Source organism: Rhyacophila brunnea, unplaced genomic scaffold, assembly GCF_057557595.1.
Source record: "Rhyacophila brunnea isolate RB1 unplaced genomic scaffold, BYU_Rbru_1.0 scaffold_7, whole genome shotgun sequence".
Lineage (NCBI taxonomy): Eukaryota > Metazoa > Arthropoda > Insecta > Trichoptera > Rhyacophilidae > Rhyacophila > Rhyacophila brunnea.
In genome coordinates, this window is record NW_028233339.1 from 47,356,580 (window position 1) to 47,379,459 (window position 22,880).

Genomic DNA, 22,880 nt, shown 5'->3' on the forward strand with positions numbered 1-22,880 from the left:
AATAAAGAAGACTTCCCAAAATTCTGGTTGTGAATAGCATGCAAGATTCTTAAGCGCGAAATATATTATGGTGCATGTCGCGGACTATCACGTGACGTCACAGTAAGCTGCCGCTACGGGAAAAAGTGTGTAATGTTGTTTTTCTTGGTGTTTAAAATGTTATCAGACTCATGGTCCCATCCCGTAGCACATTTTGAACCTTTAAACGACCATTGTCAGTTGGCAAAATCTGCCGAAATCACCAAAACAACAATGAGGTCACCTCACGTTGAACCGCACTGCATCGACACCTGCATGACGTTTTGAACGTTTTTATCAGATTCTACATGTCTACACGTTTTCGATTCATGTCAAAATCACGTTTTTTGTTTTTAGTGGTCGGCACTATGTATTTTCTATAAGAATATTGTCTATTATCTATGGTCTGCACGTTGGGTTCTGGTCAAAATATTATCAATGGATATAATATTGCAAGTAATTTTAACGTACGCACACGTAGAAACTGTTTAAATTAATTGAAATTAGCATGAATAATGAATAATAATTCAAAATACTAATACATTCGAGTTGGCACTCTCTATAATTGAATTTAGAGAGGTGGTGATCGTTAAAAATATTCTGCAAAATGGCGAAACCATAGACTAAATTTGTTGCCGTGTCAATTTGAACCCAACTTTGGTGTTACTAAACTCCTATCGGTACTTTGTCGTTCGTGGGAACCATGTCACAATACAATTGAGTGCGTCTTCCCTTTCAACCGACATTCACAATTTAATTTCACTCCGACCTTGGTGATGAAAGGTTTGCCGTCCCTGAGATGGTACATACAATATAGTGAGTGGCGCATTGCGGGTCAGATTAAATATCAATTCGACCAAATGCCAAACAGTCTGAAGATAACACTTCTTGTTTTTACTTCTCCCGAAGGAAGTATTTATTTATTTCCTATAGATTCCGCACTAGATTTGTGGTAATCGTGGAAAGCAAATAATGCCTATTTAAAAGTAGGTAGGTAATAGTTTTTTTTTTATATAACAAAAGTTTCTTCAATTATTGTATTTAACCTTATTTAACACTATTTTAGCGTGAATTGCCAAAAATAAAGCAATACTTTGGGCCATTGTGGTATCCAATTTTGTACACTGAATAAAATATTGTACCTGGCAGTCAGTGTATGGTATCGTATGCAATATTATAATATATCAATGACCGGATATCCAAAAAGAACACTCCCTCGGGAAAATGCAATTATTTAAGATTTTTCAGCCGTTTGAGGTACATATTATATGATAATATGGTTTTTCGTCTTTTAGGTTTTAGAAATTTCAGATTTCTGTTATAAAAGTGTCTGAAAGATAATATTATGATACTTTAGGCAGAGCATCTGTACATAAGTAACTCGTTTTTTATAAAAAATTAACTGAAGTAGGTACCTACATATATATTTTTCAGGAGAAAATTTCATATCCATTATATATTTCAATAACCATGCCCTTGCTTTTTCGTACAAGGTGTTTCAGAGAGATAATTACCTACATTGAGTTTTTTTTTTTTACATATTTTCATTTGTGGTTATGATATTTAAAAAAAATCTCGATTACAGTTTTTAGGTGAAGTGTACAATTAATTATGTTCCTCAATAACTGAGCATAAAGAAAACTAAAGACATAAATTATTTATGTCTTTAGTTTTCTTTATGCTCAGAATTAGATATTATGTTTGTTTAGTGCTCTTGTGTTATTTTGTTGTTTAGTATTTCGTGAGGTGTTTTGAGGTAAAATTCGTGAGTATATTATTGTCTACGCAGAGCTCTGAGAGCCCATTGCTGATTTTCTAGTATTGGGTAGTCGTTGATGACATGTCACATTGTTTGAGACGTGTGGCCGTCACATGTACAGCAGTAAACGTCCCTCAATTTAAATCTTAAATTCACATTTTTCACTGTATTCTATCCATACATTGTAATAAGATCAGGACTGGTTTCGTTTCCTTAGAGTAATTAGTAGAAAATTATCATATTATGCTAATTCAATGGAAAATTTATCGGCACTCCACTACTAAAATTCCAAATAATATGTTGTACTGTCTGTGTTTTGTCTATAACTAAGAGAATATAAATTTTATTATAGCTACTCCTATGCGCAGAAAAGCTGTATCGGCCATATATTCAGCAATGAGAATTATCTCCAACTTATAATGTAGGTTTAGGTAGAGGGCAGCATAAGCGTAGTAGGGAGCAGATTCTCTTGGCTCAATATACAAGGCGTTGGGGATCTGATAAAACTGGCCCAGGATATGATGGTGTACTACAAGTAGGTCGCTAAGATGGATATAAGGAGTCGTATATTTTTTTATGTTACAACACTTAGTAGGTGCTCCACAAAGTTTAAATGTAGTTAAATCGGTATCCGTTGATGTGGGTCAGCGCCATCTTAAGATACAAAACCTGAGCATATCTTTTTGCACAAGCATACTTCTCAAATGAGTGGTCCCACTGTTCAGCTGTCAAAATCAGATTCCAGTATGCCTGACATATTGACTTGCAAAATTATGTAATTACACGCCCTTTCTCGTTTCAAATTGAATTATAAAAATTTCACAAATCAAATCTATCAGTGCTATTTATAACTACCTTACTTATATTCCTTACTTAAACCTATCGATTTCCAAAAATTGTCTTATGCAGGATTGAGTTATACATTACATTAATAATTGTGTAAGGCGTGTTAATGTAATGTATTATTAATTATCATGTAACTCATATATATCAAAATCAAACCATTCCTTATGCCAAGACAACTGGAAACATCGATTTGCAATAGCATTTTAAAACTCGTATTTTTATTTGCTATGTAACTATACCTGTATGAATAGTGTAGGAATAAATATTTTTTTATTAATCAATATCTATTTCAACGAAGGTATTTATTACAACGTTTTTATTAGGTCGTATTCTTGTTTGTCCGGTGGTTGTTTGTCCAGTACAAATCTTGCAATCGATTTTTAACTAACTTCCCGACTAGCTAGACATTTGACACTTTTAGAATATATCGGAACACGATGCCATTGCAATTTTTAAATACTTTTAGCCATCTTTAAGTAGAATTAAATTCATTTTCAGTTAATTCTGTTTTGTATGAAAAGTTATTTCGGAAGAAATCCGTAATCCAGTCTACTGTTATTGGTCGCTAAGAAATTATGGTACTGTTCGGTTATACGGAATACAGCGGAAAACGCATTTTGAAAATAGCCGATAAACTGGAGTATTTGTTAGGTTAACCTAACCAAACCAAACCTAACCTAACCTAAACTAACAAATAATCCAGTTTCTCGGCTATTTTCAAAATGCGTTTTCCGCTGTATTCCGTATAACCGAACAGTACCGAAATTATTAATATATACGTGCGTTACTATGGAAATCAATATGAGTGCAAAATGACATTTCAGTATTATTTCTCTCAAAAAAATTTTTTTTGATCGTTCTAGTCAAGTCAAGTTTATATAATTCAACAGAAATTTTAAAAACGTTGTATATAAAAAGTTCTTTTTATCTTGTAATTATTTTCATAATAACTCCTAGTGGACAATTAAATAGGTACCTACATATCTATAATTGTGTTACTACTGGTATGGAGATAGATACCTCTTCTGTTCAGACTAACTTTTGATTGTCAAAAAAATATGAGTAGGAAAGTACACACTCTCAAATCTAATTTCATTAAATACCCAAGTATTTTCTCATTTAAACATTATATTATATTACTTACCACATATTTTATATAAACAGCGTGTTTCATTTTTCATAAACATAACCTCAAACTGACGCAAGCAGCAAATACGAAACCGGTCGTGAGATTATTAAATTTATAATTTTGAAATGTTCTAAAAGTAAACATAAAATAAACCAACATGATTGGTGTTTATTTCTTATGTCATGTCATGTCTTTCTATCGAAGAAATAACAGTTAATAATGTGTGTATGATATAAGGTTGTTTACCATATCTTATGGCATAATAGTGGCACATCATTCATAATATTATTATAACTTCAAGAGTTATCTTACCAATATATTCTGCCGACTGGTAAAATTGAGGAAATTGACTGATTGAGTGAATTTTGAAATGCTTCCGCTAGTGAGGTAGGTGGTGTGATGGAAATAGTGTGAAATTTACTGCAAATGAATCTACATTGTGAGATGACTTGCGGATAATTTAATCATTATTCTTTGTAACTCCTTTTTCAAACACTGTCAGACGATGTCAAATCGGTGTGTGTTTTATATATACACAGAACAAACTCAATGCATATCGTCAATCGTGGATATGTTTGATCTTTCATTGCGGTACACATTTCGAATGGGTAATCCAATTTAGTAAAAAAAAAACAACATTGCGTTCTGGCCGTCCTCCGCCGCTCCCTTGTTACCCCGCTAACGGGATTCGAAGCGGCGATATCCGGGTCAAAAATTCACGCGTGATCTTCTCCCATCGTGCAATCTTCTTATCCACTTTGCCATTGGGTCGTATCAATCAAAATAAATTTATTTTATAGCGAGCAAAATTGTGTTTTATAAGACCGCTGAGAAAATCTCACTGCATTCCGTATATAGTGCAAAGTGATGTCTGTATTCACCTCGTGGGAGCGAGTTATTACTTGCTATATGTATTGTTTCTATATAGACAGTCGTGGATAACCAGTGGCAATGAAACCCGACATCTTAATTTAATAAACCTGACAATTAAGTTTAGTGTGCACTATTTATGTCGGATCTTAACAGCCTATCTCCACCCTTCGCCACTGGATCGATCCGTTTCAATTAGAGCGAATTTAATAAAGCACCAAATTATTTCCATTCATTTTTCCCGGTAAGTAATCAAAATCAATCTCGAATTCTCGAGAAAACCAGTAAATATTCTCGAGTTAAGAAAAATAAAAAAAGTCGAAAAGTTACAAGCTCTAGCCATCATAATACACAAAAATACAAAACACAGTTTCTACCGCATTCCAAAGACTTGCGGCGACATTATTTTAAAATCAAATGAATCAAGTGACGTCGGTTGGTAATTAAAGTAGGTAATAAATACTTTAATTTAGAATACAAAAATCGATCGCCTACCGTAACTCGATTTGGAGAGCACTAATGAGCAGGTATTAATAAAAGCCAATAGTTAAAGTTTGTCGCAATTAAGCATGGCAGTCGTAGCATAGTGGTAATGCACAGGGCGCGATACCCAAGATACGTAGGTTCGATTCCTGCCGGGTGTCTTACTTTCGGAATTATGTATGTTCAATAAAAAAGGTGTTTGCACTCTGGTAAAATAACCTTAAGTCAGTCGTTTGGCGCAGAAAAGTGGAAGATGGCGGCGTGAAGCAAACTGGTAGCAGACCACAATGGAAGAATCCCGCCTAATGCCGTCCTTTCATCGCATCGCACCAATCCGATTGTTTCGCGCCAAGACCCATTGTCTTGTCATGTCTCGCGAGGAACATCTTCTCATCACCACAATTAAAACACAAAGCGTCGTTAATGAGGTAATTAATAATAATGTTTAAATAACCCTGCTGTGTAGTAGGATGAGGGGTCGAGGACGGAGGGGGAGGACGGAGGGGGAGGACGGAGGGGGGACAAGTGACAACGTTACATGCTACGTTGATAAGTTGAAATTTCCTTTTTATTTTTGTATCAAAAATGATTCATACATAAAACTGTTTTATATTATTAAGACGATACATCAGTGAAACGACAAATAATTTTCAACTATAGGCGCGACGAAATTTTGGACTCGCTGGAATTCGGAGAGAGAACGTCGAGCTGGGAACACGTCAATTTGTTTCGTGATGGCGACGGGGGGTATTAATTCTTAAATCGTGTAAAAATGACTAAAAACGTTACACATTTACTCGAAAAAGAAAACATGTCAATGAATATATTATTATTGTTACTTATAAACAGAACATTAAATGGACGCATGTTGGATTTATATGACAAATTATATTTCGATCGGCATGCGTCATTTGCACCCGCAATTCGCGCATCGCCTAGCCACGATCTTTTTAGACCATGCCTCAATAAAATTGAGGTATAGCCTTAAGGCTATACTTCAGCTGAGGCATGGTCTAAAAAGATCGTGACGACGTGACGTGCAGATTGTGCAAACAACGCGTGACGAACAAAACATAATTTGTCATTAAAATTCAACATGCGTCCATTTAATGTTGTGATTATTGTTATATTAGTAATAATAATAATAGGTATATTCATTGACATGTTTTCTTTTCGAGTAAATGTGTAACGATTCTTAGTCATATTTACACCATTCAAGAATATATTCCTCCGACGCCATCACAAAACAAATTGACGTGCTCACAGTTCTACTATCGCTCTCCGATTGGCAACGAATGTGAAGTTACGTCCCACATATGTTGAAAATTATTTGCCGTCTCACTGAAGTATGGCTCTTAAAAGTCATAAGCATTCCTTAAAGTAGCACATTATTTAATTCAATTTTAGAACACAGTGGAGTGGAACATAAGTGCTTGGTGTAAAAACATGTATATTAAAAAAAATCGAACGACAACCTATTTATTGATTTAGCGATTTTTTTAAATTCATTTCAAACTAATTACCAAAATTTTCGAAATATCGCAGGAATGAATATTAATTCAAATTCAAATTAATTTATTTTTACATACGGTGAAAATTACAAATTATAAACTTAGCACGTTCACAACATCACAATTAAAAACAAATAAATAGTATTAAACAGTGTAAAGAAAAAAAAATATATACAGTATCACAAAAACAGTATGAGAAGTCAAGTAAAAGGTACAAAAATTATAAATTATATAGCATGCTGGAAGCACACCGAATGAGCTAAGTGGACCCTATTTTAAGAATTTATAAAACAACGCCCACCTGTACCCATCCTCACGTATGTGGAATATATCAACATACGAAGCGATTTGGTTGAACAGAGTTATTGCCCTCCCAATTGGCATCACCAATGGCAGGTTAGTTCTGCAATTTGCCCGGACGGATGGACTCTAAATGATTTTGTCAGATGCTCATCCATCTCAGAAGCGGGTCACTAATTCTGTCTCGCATTTGTTCATACATTTGATTGTCATACATATAATAGTAGGTGCATAATTTTACGAAAACGTGACAAATAATACCTATGCTTTATGTATTCGTAAAATAAAGTACCTACTTATTCCAAAAATATCGATAAGAAATTACCATTATTACAACGTTTTTCTTAGGTCGTATTCTTATTTGTCCGGTACAAATCTTGCAATCGATTTTTAACTAACTTCCCGACTAGCTAGACATTTGAAACTTTTCGAATATATCAGAACACGATGCCAATGCATTCTTTTAATACTTTTCTTCTTCTTCTTTGCCCATATCCGCCCCTTAACTGGAGCATATGGACACCACGCGGCGCCTCCAAGAATCCCTGTCGCTCGCCAGTCTTCTTGCTTCGTTCCAGGTCAAACCAGCATCCCGTAGCTCCGCCGTATACACTCTGTAGATTGTATTTAGCGGCCTTCCAGGACGCCGGAATCCGGTCGGCTTGAAGAACAGGCAAGCCAGGTTAAAGTTCTCTTCTGGCATCCGCAGCACGTGGCCGAGCCAGGTCCAACGTCGCCTCTTCACTTTCAGCGTGATGAGAGGCTGCTTGGTACGTTCTCTTATCTCCTCGTTGCTCCTAAAGTCATACCACCGCACACCCAGTATTCGTCGCAAACATCTGTTTTTGAAGCTCAGTATACGGTTGCTCTGAGCCTTCGTAAGGTGCCATGATTCGCTACCGTAAAGCAGCACCGTCAGAATGCAAGCGTCGAATAGGCGGCATTTGGTTTTGACCGAGTACAATCGTGAGTCCCAGACATTTCGCATCGAGTTGAATGTTGCTCCAGCCATTCCCATTCGGATAGCGAGCTCTTTCTGCAAAATGCCATCTCCCGTGATGTGTACCCCCAGGTACTTGAAGCTGTCGACGCTCTCGATGCTCTGTCCATCGCTAATCAGAGGGAAATCTGGATCAGGACAGGTGCTATTGCACAAGACGTTGGTTTTCTTCGCGTTGATTTTCAAACCAACGTGAGAGGAGTTGTTATGCAACCTGTCGATTGTCTCTTGAATGCCCTCGATTGAGTTGTCGAATAGGACAGCATCATCGGCGTATTCCAGGTCGCATAGCTTCACCGTGGGGGTAACAGGTATGCCTCGGTCGGGTGGTATTGACTTCCGTAGTATGAAGTCAAAGAGAATGATAAAGAGAAACGGTGCAAGGACACAACCCTGTCTGACTCCGGTCGTGACCCCGAACCATTCCGTGACAGTGTCTCCAATTCTGACACAGCATTCGCTATTCTCGTGCAGGCTTTTGATTATGGCAATGATCTTGGGAGGGATCCCGTATGCTCCCAGTATCATCCAGAGGGAGGGGCGGTGCGGACTGTCGAAAGCCTTCTCATAATCCACAAAACAGCAGGCCATCGGACTGTTCAACTCATGGCTCTGCTGGAGAAGACATCGAAGGTTGTGGATTTGGTCTGCACACGCTCGACCAGGTAGAAACCCGGCTTGGTTTTTCCTGAGGACGTGCATTATTGGGTCCCTTATTCTCATCAAAATGATGTTTGCCAAAATCTTTCCCGGAACACTGAGTAGCGTAATGCCTCGGTAATTGTCGCAGCTTAGAGGGTCACCTTTTTTAAGAAGTGTGATGATTTCACTGTTCACCCAGTCCCTTGGGCAGCGCTCTTCTTCCCACACCTTTGTCATCAGATGAAACATAGGGTGCAGGATTGCGCTCAAGCTGTACTTGAGGAATTCAGGATGAATCCCGTCTCCCCCCGGTGCCTTTCCGTTCTTGAGCCTTTTCACAGCCGATTTTATCTCGGTGTGCGTGGGCGGGCAATCGGAAATGTCGGTTGCTCGGGGAATGTCCAAAAGTAAAGCTTCCGCAGATATGTCAAAGGGATCCAAGGGGGGTGGGCGGTTCAGCACTCCGCAGAAATGATTCTTCCAAATCTTCTTGACGCATTCTGCGTCAGACTCTATAGAGTCGGTGGTCGCCTGCCGCAGACTTCACGGGTGATTCGGAAGAGTTTCCTGGTGTCATTTCTGCTTGCTGCCTCCTCTGCCGCTTCAATTTGCCGGTTCATAAAATTGCGCTTGTCCAACCGCACGGATCGTTTGACTACCCTGTCTTGGGTCTGGTAGTCAGTCCGGCGGTCCTCGGTTCGGTCGGGGTCTCTCTCCTCGTCTCTCAGGGCTTTCAGCCTGGCTCGTTCACCAATTTCAACCCACGTTTCGTCAGACATCCACTTTGGCTGCTCACTCCTTCTGGTACCAAGGACGGTACGAGCCGACGACACAATCGCACTCTTTATGAGGCTCCAGTCCGCCTCAATGAGGTCGGATTCAGATTTGTGCCGCTCGTAGATACGATCTACACTATCTCGTACAGCAGTTTCGAAGTCGGTCCGAATTCTTCGGCGTCGGAGCTTCTCAACGTCAATTCGTTCGCACTTTGGAGGCCTCGCCTGGCGACTGAGTTTTACTCGGATGTTTCCAATAAGTAACTCATGATCGCTATGGATATCGGCGCCTCTGTAAGTACGCACGTCGAGAAGTTCCTTTCGGTGCTTCAAGCTGTATAAGAAGTGGTCAATCTGCGTCCTCGTGCGTCCATCAGGAGACGTCCACGTATATTTGTGAATGTCTTTGTGGGGAAAAACAGTGCCTCCGATTGCAAGCTCGTTCAGAGTGGCGAATTCTACGAGCCGCTCACCATTATCGTTGGGGTCACCGAGGCCGTGTCGTCCCATCACTGTGGGGCCAAGCACCGGGTCTGCTCCTACTCTCGCATTATAATCCCCCATTACAATCACGCGGTCTCTTCGGGGGATGGCGGAGACTGCCGCGTGGAGAGAATCGTAAAAAGCATCCTTTGTCTGCGCGTCGGCATCCTCAGTGGGGGCGTAGCACTGAAAGACGGTCAAGGAGCTACCAGGCGTCTTGAAGGAGGCACGTATCTGTCTCTCCGAGATTGGTTCCCATTTCACGAGGCAACGGGCCGCTCTCTTTGACATCAACACTGCCACTCCCTGGCGATGGTATTGCTCCTGACCTGAGTAGACAATAGAGTAACCCTCAATCAACTTTCTCCCGGCTCCTTTCCAGCGCACTTCGCTCAGCCCTAGGATGTCCACACCATAGGTGTGCATGATGCGTGTGGCGTGCAGGTCCTTTCCGGGGGTACGCAGGGTGCGAACATTATATGTCCCAATGCGCATACTCGAGTTGTTAGAGAGGATTACTCTACCTGTTTCATTGTCCATTTCCATGCAAGGTCGTCGTTTTACAGAGCCGGTTGTCGTCCGAGGCTGCTGTGTAGGTGTTTTGTTAATCTGTTTCGTTTAAGGAGGCAAGGTGATTAGCCCAGCGCTCCCGAGGCCTGAGCCACGAGGGCCCTGAAGGTCGGCTCGACCAGGTTTTTCTGTCGGGGATTTCCTTCCCTTAGCCAGAAGGCCAGTTTTATGGCGCCGGTCACTCGCCCTTCGCCCCCTGCTGTTAGCTACAGCGTACGCTGCATTGCCCGGAGGTCGCCACGGGGAGGCCAGCAGATGGGACTTGCTGGCAGTTTGGCATTTCCCAACTTTTGCTATGAACACATCTACTGGCGTCAATGTGTCCACTTGGGGCCGACCAGCCATCTTTAAATAGAATTGAATTCATTTTTGGTTAATTCTGTTTTGTATGAAAAGTTATTTCGATACCATTATTGGTTACTAGGGGGTCCTAGCAACTAAATTATTATAAATAATAAATAAATAAATAATATATACGTGCGTTACTATGGAAATCAATATGAAGTGACATTTCATTATTCAGTATTTCTATCGAGTACACATTTTTTTGGTCGTTTAAGCTAGTCAACCCAAGTTTATATAATTCAACAGAGAATTTAAAAACATTGTATATAAAAAGTTCTTTTTATTTTGTAATTATTTTAGTTTTAGTATAATTACGAATTATTTGCGGGGTGGAGGGGTTACGGATCATTTCGCTTTTAGTGTACAACATTAAGCCAAAGATACATATTATGTAGTTGAATTATTTATATTCAATAGACAAATTTTAAATCTATCTCATTTATTTTGCTACATTTGTAATAACATGAACATTCCTGAATAAATATGCTTACTTCAATAATTTCAACAGATTTGTCAGTAATTTTATTTGTAAACCTATTTCTGATTATTTTTAAACCAATAAAGAATGAAATAAAATTATCGTCGGTAATCGAATCGTGCAAAATTTCGCAGCAACTATTCAAATCGACTGTGATCGATGAGCCATTTCTAAACTGCATTCTCTTTGGCTAATTCAGCGCTTCCAAAACATTATTAAAATAAATTATATAAGTGATAGGTATTGTAACCAACGAAATGATACACCATCCAACACATCTTATATCAAGCATAGTCTTGTCACGAGTCGCAAATAGGTGACCTGAAACGTCTGCAGTATTTCAGTAGAATATACGTTTTATAACTTTGCACTTTTTCTACACTGACACGCCTCTTTGCCTGACTACCTCGCATAAAATTAGATCAAAAATAATGATATTCACTTGTATTCTTATATGTAGTAATAAGAAAATAAATATATAGGTATGTAAAAAATTAAAAATGGGGGGCTGATAGGGCTCTAGCCCGGGGGCCCCGTGTGGCGGTTTGACCAGATAAGTGGGATAAAGACACATAGCAAATTTTGTTCGAATTGGAAAAAAGTCGCCTGCGGCGCTATTGTAATAGAATATTATTCAAATAATATTAAAATATGTGATTGTGCGATTGAATTTTTAATTGTGTGTCGATACGCGACAACTCCATAATTCCAGTGGATTCAGTACAAAAAATATACTAAATACCCTTAATTTTACCTTGAACACCAATTTGAAAACGCTACTGTAGAGCGTCATACTGCCTTTAACCTTAGCGTAGGGGGGGGTCGCCAAATATCCTAGCTTGGGGGCCCGCTTCAGGGTATGGGGGCCATGTATTACAGAATTTTCATCCTAGCGCCGGAGTGCAAAGTTATAAAGCATATTATACTTAACTAGCGATGCCTTGGAAGTAGTCACTCGTATGTTCAAATGTGCTTATGTTGAATTTAAATCTGAAGAATTCCCATGTTAGAGAGGAACACAAACAATTGGAAAATAAGAAGAATATAATATTATAAAAAAAAACTAAAGCAAAGTGACTAAGTAAAACGATTACTAACTGTTCGACGTCGCTTTTTTCAAATCCATTAAATTTCGCCGTTGTGGCGACGGGTAGGACGATCGACTAGTCCGTGCTCAAAGATCTTGCCATCAGCACAATGGCACAAGCACAGCCGAAAAAGTCTCGTGCCCTTTCAGAACAGAAGGGTCTTCTCTGATCATTCCCCGCGAAACCATAGCCCTTAATTTTGTTTTATTATATTTTAACTTGATAATCGAATTTTTTGCTATTGGCAACAAAATATTTAACCTAATAAACCGTCCATCTGTTATTTTGTTGTTACTCGTTGTTAGATTTTAAATAAGGAAATCACAGCATACATAGGCGTTAGGTTAGGTAATAACACAATAAAAGTACTCAAGTCGTTCGATTGCGATTATTATTGGCGACACAGTTTGGGAACCGGTTTTAATATAAGATAAAAAACTTGCATGATGGGACACCTCCTTTTAATCGCGTGGAAAAGTATTTCTTGGAAATCTGCAATCGACATCGCGGTGAAATAGTTATTGTCTTTAAACTGTTAGATACGTATATATTTTATCTAATCTGATTAAAAGAAAATCTAATAATAGCATAGCACACTAAACTGGTATATTTACGTGTGGCAGTTCCAGCTTTCAATTTTTTCAATGTGGAGCCATTTTAGGAATCGTTAGTATGTATCAGCGGTGACTACTAATAATTATTATTGGACGGAAGTAAACGATGAATCAACAAAACGAATAGTGCATACTTACAAGTCATACCTACACAATTAGTTCAGATGTTCAGCCCATGCGCATTAGAGACGCCGCACTTCAAAAATTCAGGTCAACGGTGGTCGGCTGGCCCTTATTTTAATATTGTATGTGGGTACCTACTTATAGATTATTACAATAGGTTTATTTTTAATTATTTTCAGATGGTGTGATCATAAGTGGAGGGATGCGCGGCGACGCGATGGGGGAGCCGAGCGAAGGTCGCTGCTCGGACTCGCCATTCGAAGCAGCGAACACGGAACAAGCCGGAGAAACCTCGCATGACGCCCACGCAGACGAAGAAGAATGCGGTGATTCCGCACACCATCGTCAGGTTGATTTACCAGTGGAAGAGGCCACCTCTGCGGCAGCCGAATTAGTAGACGTAGATGTTGAAGAAGGTAAGGAGAATCGAGCGGCTGAACCGGACGTCCGAGTAGATGTAGCTCAAGAAGGCACCGTGGAAGACAAAGCCGGTCTCGCCAATGATAGTGGCGTAGAAGTGGCCGCCGGTGAATATGCAAGCAGTGGCGCCCCCGATCCCCCGTCCTGCGCTTCCAGCCTCATAAGCTGCGGATCCGGCTGCGACGACTCCTTCGACGTGCCCCCCCGTAAAAGCGCTGACGACTTCAAAACTAACGCCGCCGGCGACGGAACCAGCGAAGGGGGTAGTGAAAGTTCTTCCGTGACCGGAGGAGGCCCTCCTTCGGCGAGACGGGCGGCCGCCGCCGGAAAGAAGAGGGTCGCCGTCGCGGAACCCAACCGCACGAAACCCGCCCTGGCCCCGCGCCCGTCGCAAAGTAGGGCCCCGCACCTGGCGACGAGAGATCGAGCCAGATCTCGAGAGAAATCCCAAGCTGCGGAACGTCCTCCGCCGCCTGGACCGAAACCTACCGTGGCACCGCGAGCCCGTCCGAGAGCGCCTCCGGATACTCTCGCTGTCGTAAGTCTAGAGTCTTCGTCTCCGAAAGTTAAGGCAACGAAGACTTCGACGGCGCGATGCCGTCCTCCGACAGAAGAAATCCGATCACCTCGACAAGCGAGAACCTTCGAAACTCCGGTCGCGAAATTTCGCATCGGAGCAGAGTCGAAAGCGGCTTTCGACAAGTATGCGACATTGCCCCGTAGAAAAAGAGAAACTTCTCCCGATGCGATTTCTGGAGGCCGCGAGGCACGAGAAGGGCGAGGGGAATCGATGGGACATGAAGTAGCGTTCGGAAGAAGCTCGATCACTCCCAGAAGATCGGCGGTCAGGGACACCGGATCTCCGCCTCTCAGGAGTTTGCCTCCTTACCCCAAACGAAGATTGACATCTCGGATACGAATCTATCACGAGACGTCGGCTCAAACGGCGCTGAGCGGTGTGGATGTTCAAAACGCTCTCGCCGGAATCGGAATTGAAGAAGTTAAAACTGACTTCACTCCTGTCGAAAGAGTGAACAAAGGAATCCAAGTGGAGGGAAGAATAGGGGAGAAAGAAAGACTAGAGCAGAGAGTGAAAGCTTTGACGGAAGCCAACGCTCAACTTCAGATCCACTGCGACGTGCAGACTGAAAAACTTCAAGCGACAGAAGCGAGGCTGGAAGAGGAGAGGGCGGAGAAAGTTGCCGCTCAACATGAGCTGCAAACCAACACCCGGAGAGTTCTAGAGATGCTCGGGGGAGGCGGAGTGAATTGCGGTGGAGCAGGGGCGGACAGTCTGATGCTTCTGGAGTCGCAGCTTCAAACCTCCGCAAACATCGTCTCCAAGCAGCAGGAGGAAATCAATCGGCTGCATGGAGCATGTATGGATCTTAAAAGGGTGAGTCATTTTTGAATTTTGCAATATTAATGACAGATGGTAAACATAAAAGTTATTTCATTTTCATAAAACAGAGTTTCTAAATCTGAATTTTAAGAAATCCCAGATGATGGTTTTGTGTCCCAATAAATATAAAGGGTTCATATCATAACACATACAGATAACAAATAAATAAATTTTACACATTGGTAAAAATTTACAGTAGGTACTTATATCCAGTGGCGGCTCGTCCATATGCACTGCGGAACTGCAGCACCCCCAAGCAAATTGGGAAAAATGTATTATTATTATATACATAAATTTATGTATATTATATGAAAATATCAATATCATTTAAGAGTGTTAAGCTTACACACGCACCGATACATCCAATAATAATTATCATAATCGCGATGAAAGTGATGCATCTCGTTATTTCATGCTGTACCATTTTCGATAGAATAATGCTCGAATTGGCTAAGGGGGAGCGGGGCTCGCCGCTCAGAGCTTAGTCTGGTACTGTTGCTTAGACAGTAATTCTAATATACTATTTTCGTATTGCAAACGTTCTCGGGACAGCGACTCTGAGCTAGTAGCGACGCGCGGCGCGAATCGCGACAGATGTCGAGAGCAACTAAAAGGTGATAGACCTCCTTTCAAGGAAAAAAGACTGAAGAATTAATTTTATAATGAAATAAAAACACTTAAAATATTTAATTTTAATAATTTTGATGTTAATAGTAAAATATAATACAAATAATCATTTATTTTAATTTTTAATCAACCGCAGCACCCCCAGATATAATATCCACGAGCCGCCACTGCTTATATTCATAACAACATTAAGTACATGTTATCAACGTGAAACGTGGCCTAGACTAAGTTTTAAAAGTTCATCAAATCTTGGTGTCTCATCATCATACATCATCTCTAGAATGTTTCTATGCACTGGTAGTTTAAAAAGGGAATTACTAATGTTGGCTTTTCGTTTTTTTAACCCCATAAAATATCAGTGCTTTTGTTAAATCTGTAGTGAGGTGCCTTATTACTTTATATTTCAATGAATTGCTATTGTAGGTTAATGATATGCAAGTTATTTACTTTGAAACTAAATGGTATTCGTAAGATATCATTGAAAAATGTCTCCTTCGGGAATATACTGATCAAATTCAGCCATTATTGAAAACGTTTTACGACCCACTCAACATGCTAATCAATTCAATTTTGGGTCACGTCTCGTAGAAGAATCTTTGTCATATCATGGTTTTCATTGTTTGTGTGTTGCTATTTCTCAGGAGGTGGATGCAGGAATGCGAATGCAGCGCTCATTAGAAAATGCGCTACGAGAACAGGAACGAGAAGCGTCCGAACTCCAAGACTTTCTTCATATAGAGAGTACGTCTCTGGCGGAAGACCTTCGAGAAGCCGAAGAAGCCTTACGAAGACGAGGGGAGGAATGTCGAGCGCTCGTGCGGCTGGGCGAACAGCGTCGTCAAGAGGCCCTCTGTTTAAAAGCACGTCTAGCGAGAGGAACGAAAGGCGCTGTCTGTGGAACTCGGGCCGGCGTCATGCCCGGCTTAGCGACTAGACTCCGCGGCCTGCTCGATGCTCTGGTCGCTAAGCACCATATTCCTACTGAGGATTTGGAGGTTCGTATAACACAAAAAGAAAGTACTTACATATTTTCCAGCATCAAAATAACCACAATAAACTGTGATTAGTTTGGATACAGTAGATGAAAAATCATCATTTAAAAAACCATATTATTATGATATTGTCTTATAATGTTTGAGGCTTTCACGGTTGTTTTTTATCGTAGTATATTCTTGGGTTTTCACCGTGTCTCCTTCTTCCTTCTTTACTCGACGTTTCGGGCTCGTTGCAGAGGCCATTATCAAGAGATATATCTCTTGATAATGGCCTCTGCAACGAGCCCGAAACGTCGAGTAAAGAAGGAAGAAGGAGACACGGTGAAAACCCAAGAATATACTACGATATGATATTGTCTGTTTTTCTTTTCTTGGTAGCGTTTTGATAAATCCATCCACTACTAGACCTGATGTAAGCCCTGCCCTCATGACATCACTTGTCTATCATGCCATGAAATACATCACTAATAATTGATTTTTTAATTTTTTTTAAATGCTATTTTCAGGATGTGATATTCCACAATGAAGCGTTCAGCAGAAGTGGAAGTAGTGAGGCGTGTTCACCAGGAAGCCCACCTCAGCGTGCACCAGCTCGAATTTCTGACGGTATTCCTATTTATTATCTTTAAATTATTTATTATAGTCAACATTAGTATCTTGGTTGATTCTTTCCTACCAATACGGAACTTCTGAGTATTAAAACTATTTACTAAAAAGAATCAATCAATTTAATTGATTGATCATTGAAGAGAATGGTGCAAAAGTCTCTTTTTAAACTGTTTTGGTCAAAATTTTTAAATAGTTTTACACTGCTCAAGATGACTTTTTTATGTTAACAAGATTTACTATCTGTGTAATCAGCTGTCGTCAATACATTGCTGGATGAACTGATTTTATTCTTCTCGTTCTCCAGATCTTCGCTTCCACCTGTGGAGTTTTTTTAGGACAGCTCTTGTGGACCTTTAACGCCTCTTTGGTACCACTTTAGGACTGCCTTCGACTCGCTCTGCGGCATCTCAATCCCATTACCATTTCATCAGTCATTCTATTTAATTGTACTATATTCTGCTGTGATGTTTATATATATGTTTATATTTTTTTTAGTAATTCTTCCACATAAACGCTAATTCTATTATTATTTATCGATAATCGATATCTAATTATATATTTGTTTATGATTGTATGTCAGATGAAAACTCGGCCGACCTGTTGGATTCTGAAACGGAGCCTTGTCTTATGATGGAGAGTGTCCTCGAAGACGTCCACATACCCGACACCTACTCCCATAACCTTGTTTCTTCAGGCATCGGAATCGTCTCATCGTCCAATCATCAAAACAACACTGAAGAATTATCGAACGGCGTTCACCACAACGAAAATAGATTCCCGATCCCGTTGGGCAAAGAAGACTCCTGTAATTCCCTTCAGAATTTAACGACGTTCAGCGGAGACGAATTATCACCGGTTCTAAACGACGACAGGTTCATATCGGACGCGTCTTTCTACCAGGAAATGAACACTGTAGATATACTCCGAATGGATTATTCCGAAAACGATTCTCTTCACAATCTGTCGCAAGCCATTCTCCAGCGGCAGCAGTCGGAGGCGGAGTGCAGCATCTCGGAAGAGCAGAAGGAAGGTGAAAAGTATGCCAAATCGGCCAGCTGCGTGGTGGATCAGGTCATCCTGGTGGACAACCTCGTGACCAAATTGCTCAAAGTCTTGAAGATCATTCAAATGGACTGCGAAGGAGGAGGACACCAGCTCAAAAGTGTTAAGTAAGTTTACATATATAATAATAGTACCTATTGGAAATTAACATTTTCAACTGAGGGTTTTTGAATTTGAATTCAATTTCTAATTACACTAAATTCAAATTACTGTAATATTATTTTTTAAGGTTAAGTTTAGGTCAAAGAGATCTGCTCACCACTTTCTTCGATGAACGATGTTAGTACTTAGATGAAAGTGATGCTGATAAAAAGGGCTCACGGTCTACTGTTTAAATTCGCTGCAATTCATTTTGCATCGCGGATACACCTCTGGTAAACTTCAATATTTTCGCCCACTTCTGTCAAAAAAGGCAAGCGCTTCAACAAAATTTCAACACAATTTTAGATTCACTTACTTACATCAATTTTATTATTATTCTTATGCTAATTCGTGAAGTTGCCGAAACTTTAAAATGGAATATGACAATACGCGGCAATGATGAGTGAAAATTTGATCTATCCTGAAATGATTGGGTTAGGTATAAATGGTTACTCAATATGGAATTGACTCATAATAATTATTCCAATATTAGACAAGTTCATGGATTCAGCAGAACATTGCTAAAATATTTAGTAAATAATGTCAAACGCGTATGTCATTTGTATCGAAAAGTTAAAATATTGACGGCAGCTATGTTTCAATTCAAATCTGCCCAAAAACTAGCACAATAAAAATGTTCTTAAAATTCATCAATTTTTTTATGAATGGCTAATTTATATTAAATTTAATATTGTTTTGTATTTATTTCTTCCTGAAAAATCATTGAGATACTATCTAGAATTGTGTAACCAGAGTAGTGAGTGACATAAAAAAAAACACGTAGTTTTTATACACTATTTTTGTTTCGGGCACAACTGGCAAGGGGTTAAAAAATGTTTTCAATCTGATAACATAATGAATGAAACACTGTAATTTCTACATTTACATAGATTAGGAATGTTACAGAGTTTCCGGGGTGGGCACGCTGTTTTTTAAGCTTTTTGTTTTAGATTTTTTTTAAATTGGACATAATTGATTTGCATGGGTTTTACTGCTAAGATCTCCATTCATATCCTGTGGACTGGAAGTGGAATTCTTGTATATTGCCATTTAGTGTGAACGGTATGTACCTACTGTCGCATGAGGAAATAAATAATTGAAACAGTCTGGGTGTTTTTTAATGCAGGAAAAAGCAAATGGAGGCTTTAGAGGAATGCGCAGTGAACGGTGTGGCAAAGAAAATGGCGGATCTCAGCGTCAACCATAGAGTACATGCGGAGCACAAGCTAATGAGACAGGTGAACCTACATTGTTATATCTACATTTATTTCAGCTATCTCCCTTAAGGACGGTTCGGATTGGTTGAGTAGTTTTGTCGAGTGGCGAGTGATTTAGTTACCACTAAAAGATTTAGTAACTGAAAAGTGTCCGAACACAGTATATTAGTGAGTAACGTTTCAAAATGAACAGAGCACAATGTAACAAAGCAAAAATAAATAATTAACTGTTTTTTTATTCAACGAATAATTGAAAAGATTTAAGAATGTAACATTCTTTTTATTGAACATACATAATTTAAAAACACTTCTGAGAAATATATAACCAATAGGAAAAAATCTGTTTTTTTATAAAAATACAACACCCAGCAGGATTCGAACCTGCATGATGAACCTGATTCGAAGGGTGTTTTCAAATTATGTATGTTCACAAAATAAATAAGTTAATAACTTTTATAATGGCTATATTACAAGAATTGGAGGAAGAAATTTTAGGACAACTAATGAACTTGACTAAAGATAACGTGTTCACACTTATCTCGTGCCTTGCTTAGTATTTAGTGAGAGGTGGTGGGGGTCGCTACTCAACTGAAGAATTAGAACAAAATGGATTGACTCGACTAAATAATTTTATTAAATTACTCGACTAATCCGAACCGGCCTTTATACACAGGGCTGTAAGCAAATCATTGTTTAATTGGCTCAAACTAATTTTCTTTAGTGGTAAAAAAAATTTGCATAATTCGTGTATGGGTCATACATACTTGATTGTTTGTATATCTATTCTTCTATGAGTGTTTTAATGTTTATAGGTGCATGTTTCCTCTCAATGGCAGTGGTGAATGGTGGAGAACTTGCAAACTGCAAACTGGTGGTTATATTTCTGTTTAACTTTTCATGGCCCAGTTTGGAAATCGCTGCTCTATACATTGCAAAACGTATTTATCGATAATAGTTACTAAATCTACATTTACACCTAACTTTTAATATAGTTGTGGTGAAGTGTGGAGATTCGACATAAATAGTGCACACTAAACTAAGAATACAAATTGATGATGGTATTGATTAGTTTTTAAAATTCAGTCAAACCATAATAGATAATATGTTAGACAAAAAAATATTCTTTTATCGATAAAATATTTAGAATTATGCCATTAAGTCATATATAATTTTTGAGTTTAATCGAATTTTAAATACGATCTGCAATTTGTGTTCTTAGCTCAATGAAAATAAATAAGTGTGACAAAGTTTAGTGTGCACTATTTATGTCAGGTCTCCGCAGCCTACCCTTCGACACTGCTGAATGGTCAGAGTTTGACATATAAGAGTGAGATATAAGTTTATTCCCCTGTAAACTTACACCATTTTGAAATATATTAAATGTGTGAATTAAAATAGACGCACTAGTATCTACATATGCCACAAATTAGAGACGAGATAAAATACAGTAGAATGAAATAAATCGGGCTGCTTGTATCAAAGGCCACAAAGGAAGTGACGTGAGAGTTGATCAATATTGCTAGTCGAATAAGGGATAACTGTGTAAGATTTAATCTTCCAACTTGGCAAAATATATTTACTCAAAACTGCCACATCTGCCGATAGTGACTTTTGCCTGAGCGGTGACGATATATAATAATGTGTCTGTGCTAATAGAAATGGGGAAAGTCTTAAAATTGAAAATGAAGATGAATATAAAAAAATATACTATAATGCAAATATGGTTTGATTTTTTCACCGTGCTCTTGGAGACAGTTTGGGCTTACTTACATCGTATCATATAATATATCCCATTGACAGTTCAGTACCAATACGCCGATCGAGAATGGCCCTTATTACCTATATAAACTGTCAGATATCGCTTCAAATCTATGCGAATTTAGTTACAATCCTATCCTATATGGCAATACAGTGAAAACGAAACAATGGTGTGGTTCGTCGATTGTAAAATGTGTACGTACGAATACGCGGTCATCGGCTGCCAGGCATTTATCACAGCTCCCCATATGCACGCACACTATCGACCGACCGCATTATTGTTTCGTTTTTACTGTACATAGAAACGTGTCGAACCAAGACCACTGAATACACATTCTTACACGTCTATAAGACTTTGTACTATATGTTAATGTGTATTTTGCATGGAACCAAGGTTTGAGTGACTGACTGTTTATAAAAATGAATTAAAATAGTGGAGATCTCCATGCTGTCTGGCGGTGAAAATGCTAGTATCTTTTTTTTTTATCGAACTCTTCAATTGAATTCTATCTTGATATTTGACTTTATTCCGTTTCAGGTAAAGCAGCATTCTGCAGACGAGGAAAAGACAAAAGAGTGCCCGGTGGTGGAGCAGAAGATTTGCGAAGAAGCGAAAGAGCGCGATAAGGATTGGTGCGGAGTGCAGCAGTGCGCGGCAGAAGAGCAGAGCAGCCCGTGCCACTCACTGCCCGCTCTCGCCCTCGCTGACTGCAATGCCAATTCGCCTCAGCCAATCAATTCCGCCGCGTAATACTTATTTGCCAACAAACATGCTTTGATTCATCTCAGAATTCCCTCATTGTCGGTTAGAAATGGGATTATTAGGGACTAGATACATCGAGAGTAATTTATGCATGTGTTATATAGAATTCGTTTGACGCTTAGTCTGTGAAACTGTAATGTTCAAAATTAGAATATAAATAAATCTAACCATCATGAATGGTACTGCAACCCACTGTGGACTTGACCACTTTTTGCTACAATTTCCCTCAACTTCTATCTCTTCAAGTACATAATATATACTCTCTCTCTTTCTACACAATCCAACTACCTATTATACCGATCATTACTATTAAAAAACCAGACGCGGGCTAATGCAAGGAATTTAGGGAGATATTCATCCAACAGTGAATCGACCCCAGATAACTAATTGAATTTTACATTTCACGAATTTGGGAATTGCACGAATTCAACATAACTAGGGTTTATAGTTAATAAGCCATATCCCATACTTTCTCAAATTGACTTCCTCACATTCATAATTGTTTTGTTGCGTCAATGCATATTATTTTTTAAAGATTTAAAGCCATCATCCATTTTTTTCAGTCAGTTGGGCAATTGCCTCCTGTACAATTTGCGTTTTGTGGGATATGGGCTTTTTAATTATAAGCCCTCGATGATAATCACATCACATAGTATTAGTAAGCAGTCACATGAGATTCTTGCATCGGAACGAGCTCCATAATCAGCACCATAGATCCGCGGAAGTCTAAAGAACTGTACGGCATTTAACCTTTCTAACGCGGCAACTGACTTTAGTCAGCCTATACGCGCGAGTCATCCGCGCGTCAGCTGACTAAAGTCATTTCGATTTTCGTTTGCCTAGTACTGCTT

General features: G+C 39.3%; 1 protein-coding gene across 1 annotated transcript in view; it reads left to right on the plus strand.

The window, feature by feature from the left end:
- The window catches only part of corn (microtubule-binding protein cornetto), a 164,200-nt gene extending 142,088 nt beyond the window's left edge, over nucleotides 1-22,112 (plus strand). The window contains exons 4-9 of the mRNA XM_085958377.1: nucleotides 13,215-14,851; nucleotides 16,126-16,479; nucleotides 16,986-17,085; nucleotides 17,669-18,257; nucleotides 19,418-19,529; nucleotides 21,805-22,112. Coding sequence (XP_085814503.1) covers nucleotides 13,238-14,851; nucleotides 16,126-16,479; nucleotides 16,986-17,085; nucleotides 17,669-18,257; nucleotides 19,418-19,529; nucleotides 21,805-22,017 — 2,982 coding nt within the window. The 5' untranslated portion in view covers nucleotides 13,215-13,237 and the 3' untranslated portion in view covers nucleotides 22,018-22,112. The remainder of the gene's footprint in view (nucleotides 1-13,214; nucleotides 14,852-16,125; nucleotides 16,480-16,985; nucleotides 17,086-17,668; nucleotides 18,258-19,417; nucleotides 19,530-21,804) is intronic.
- Nucleotides 22,113-22,880: the final 768 nt, after the last annotated feature.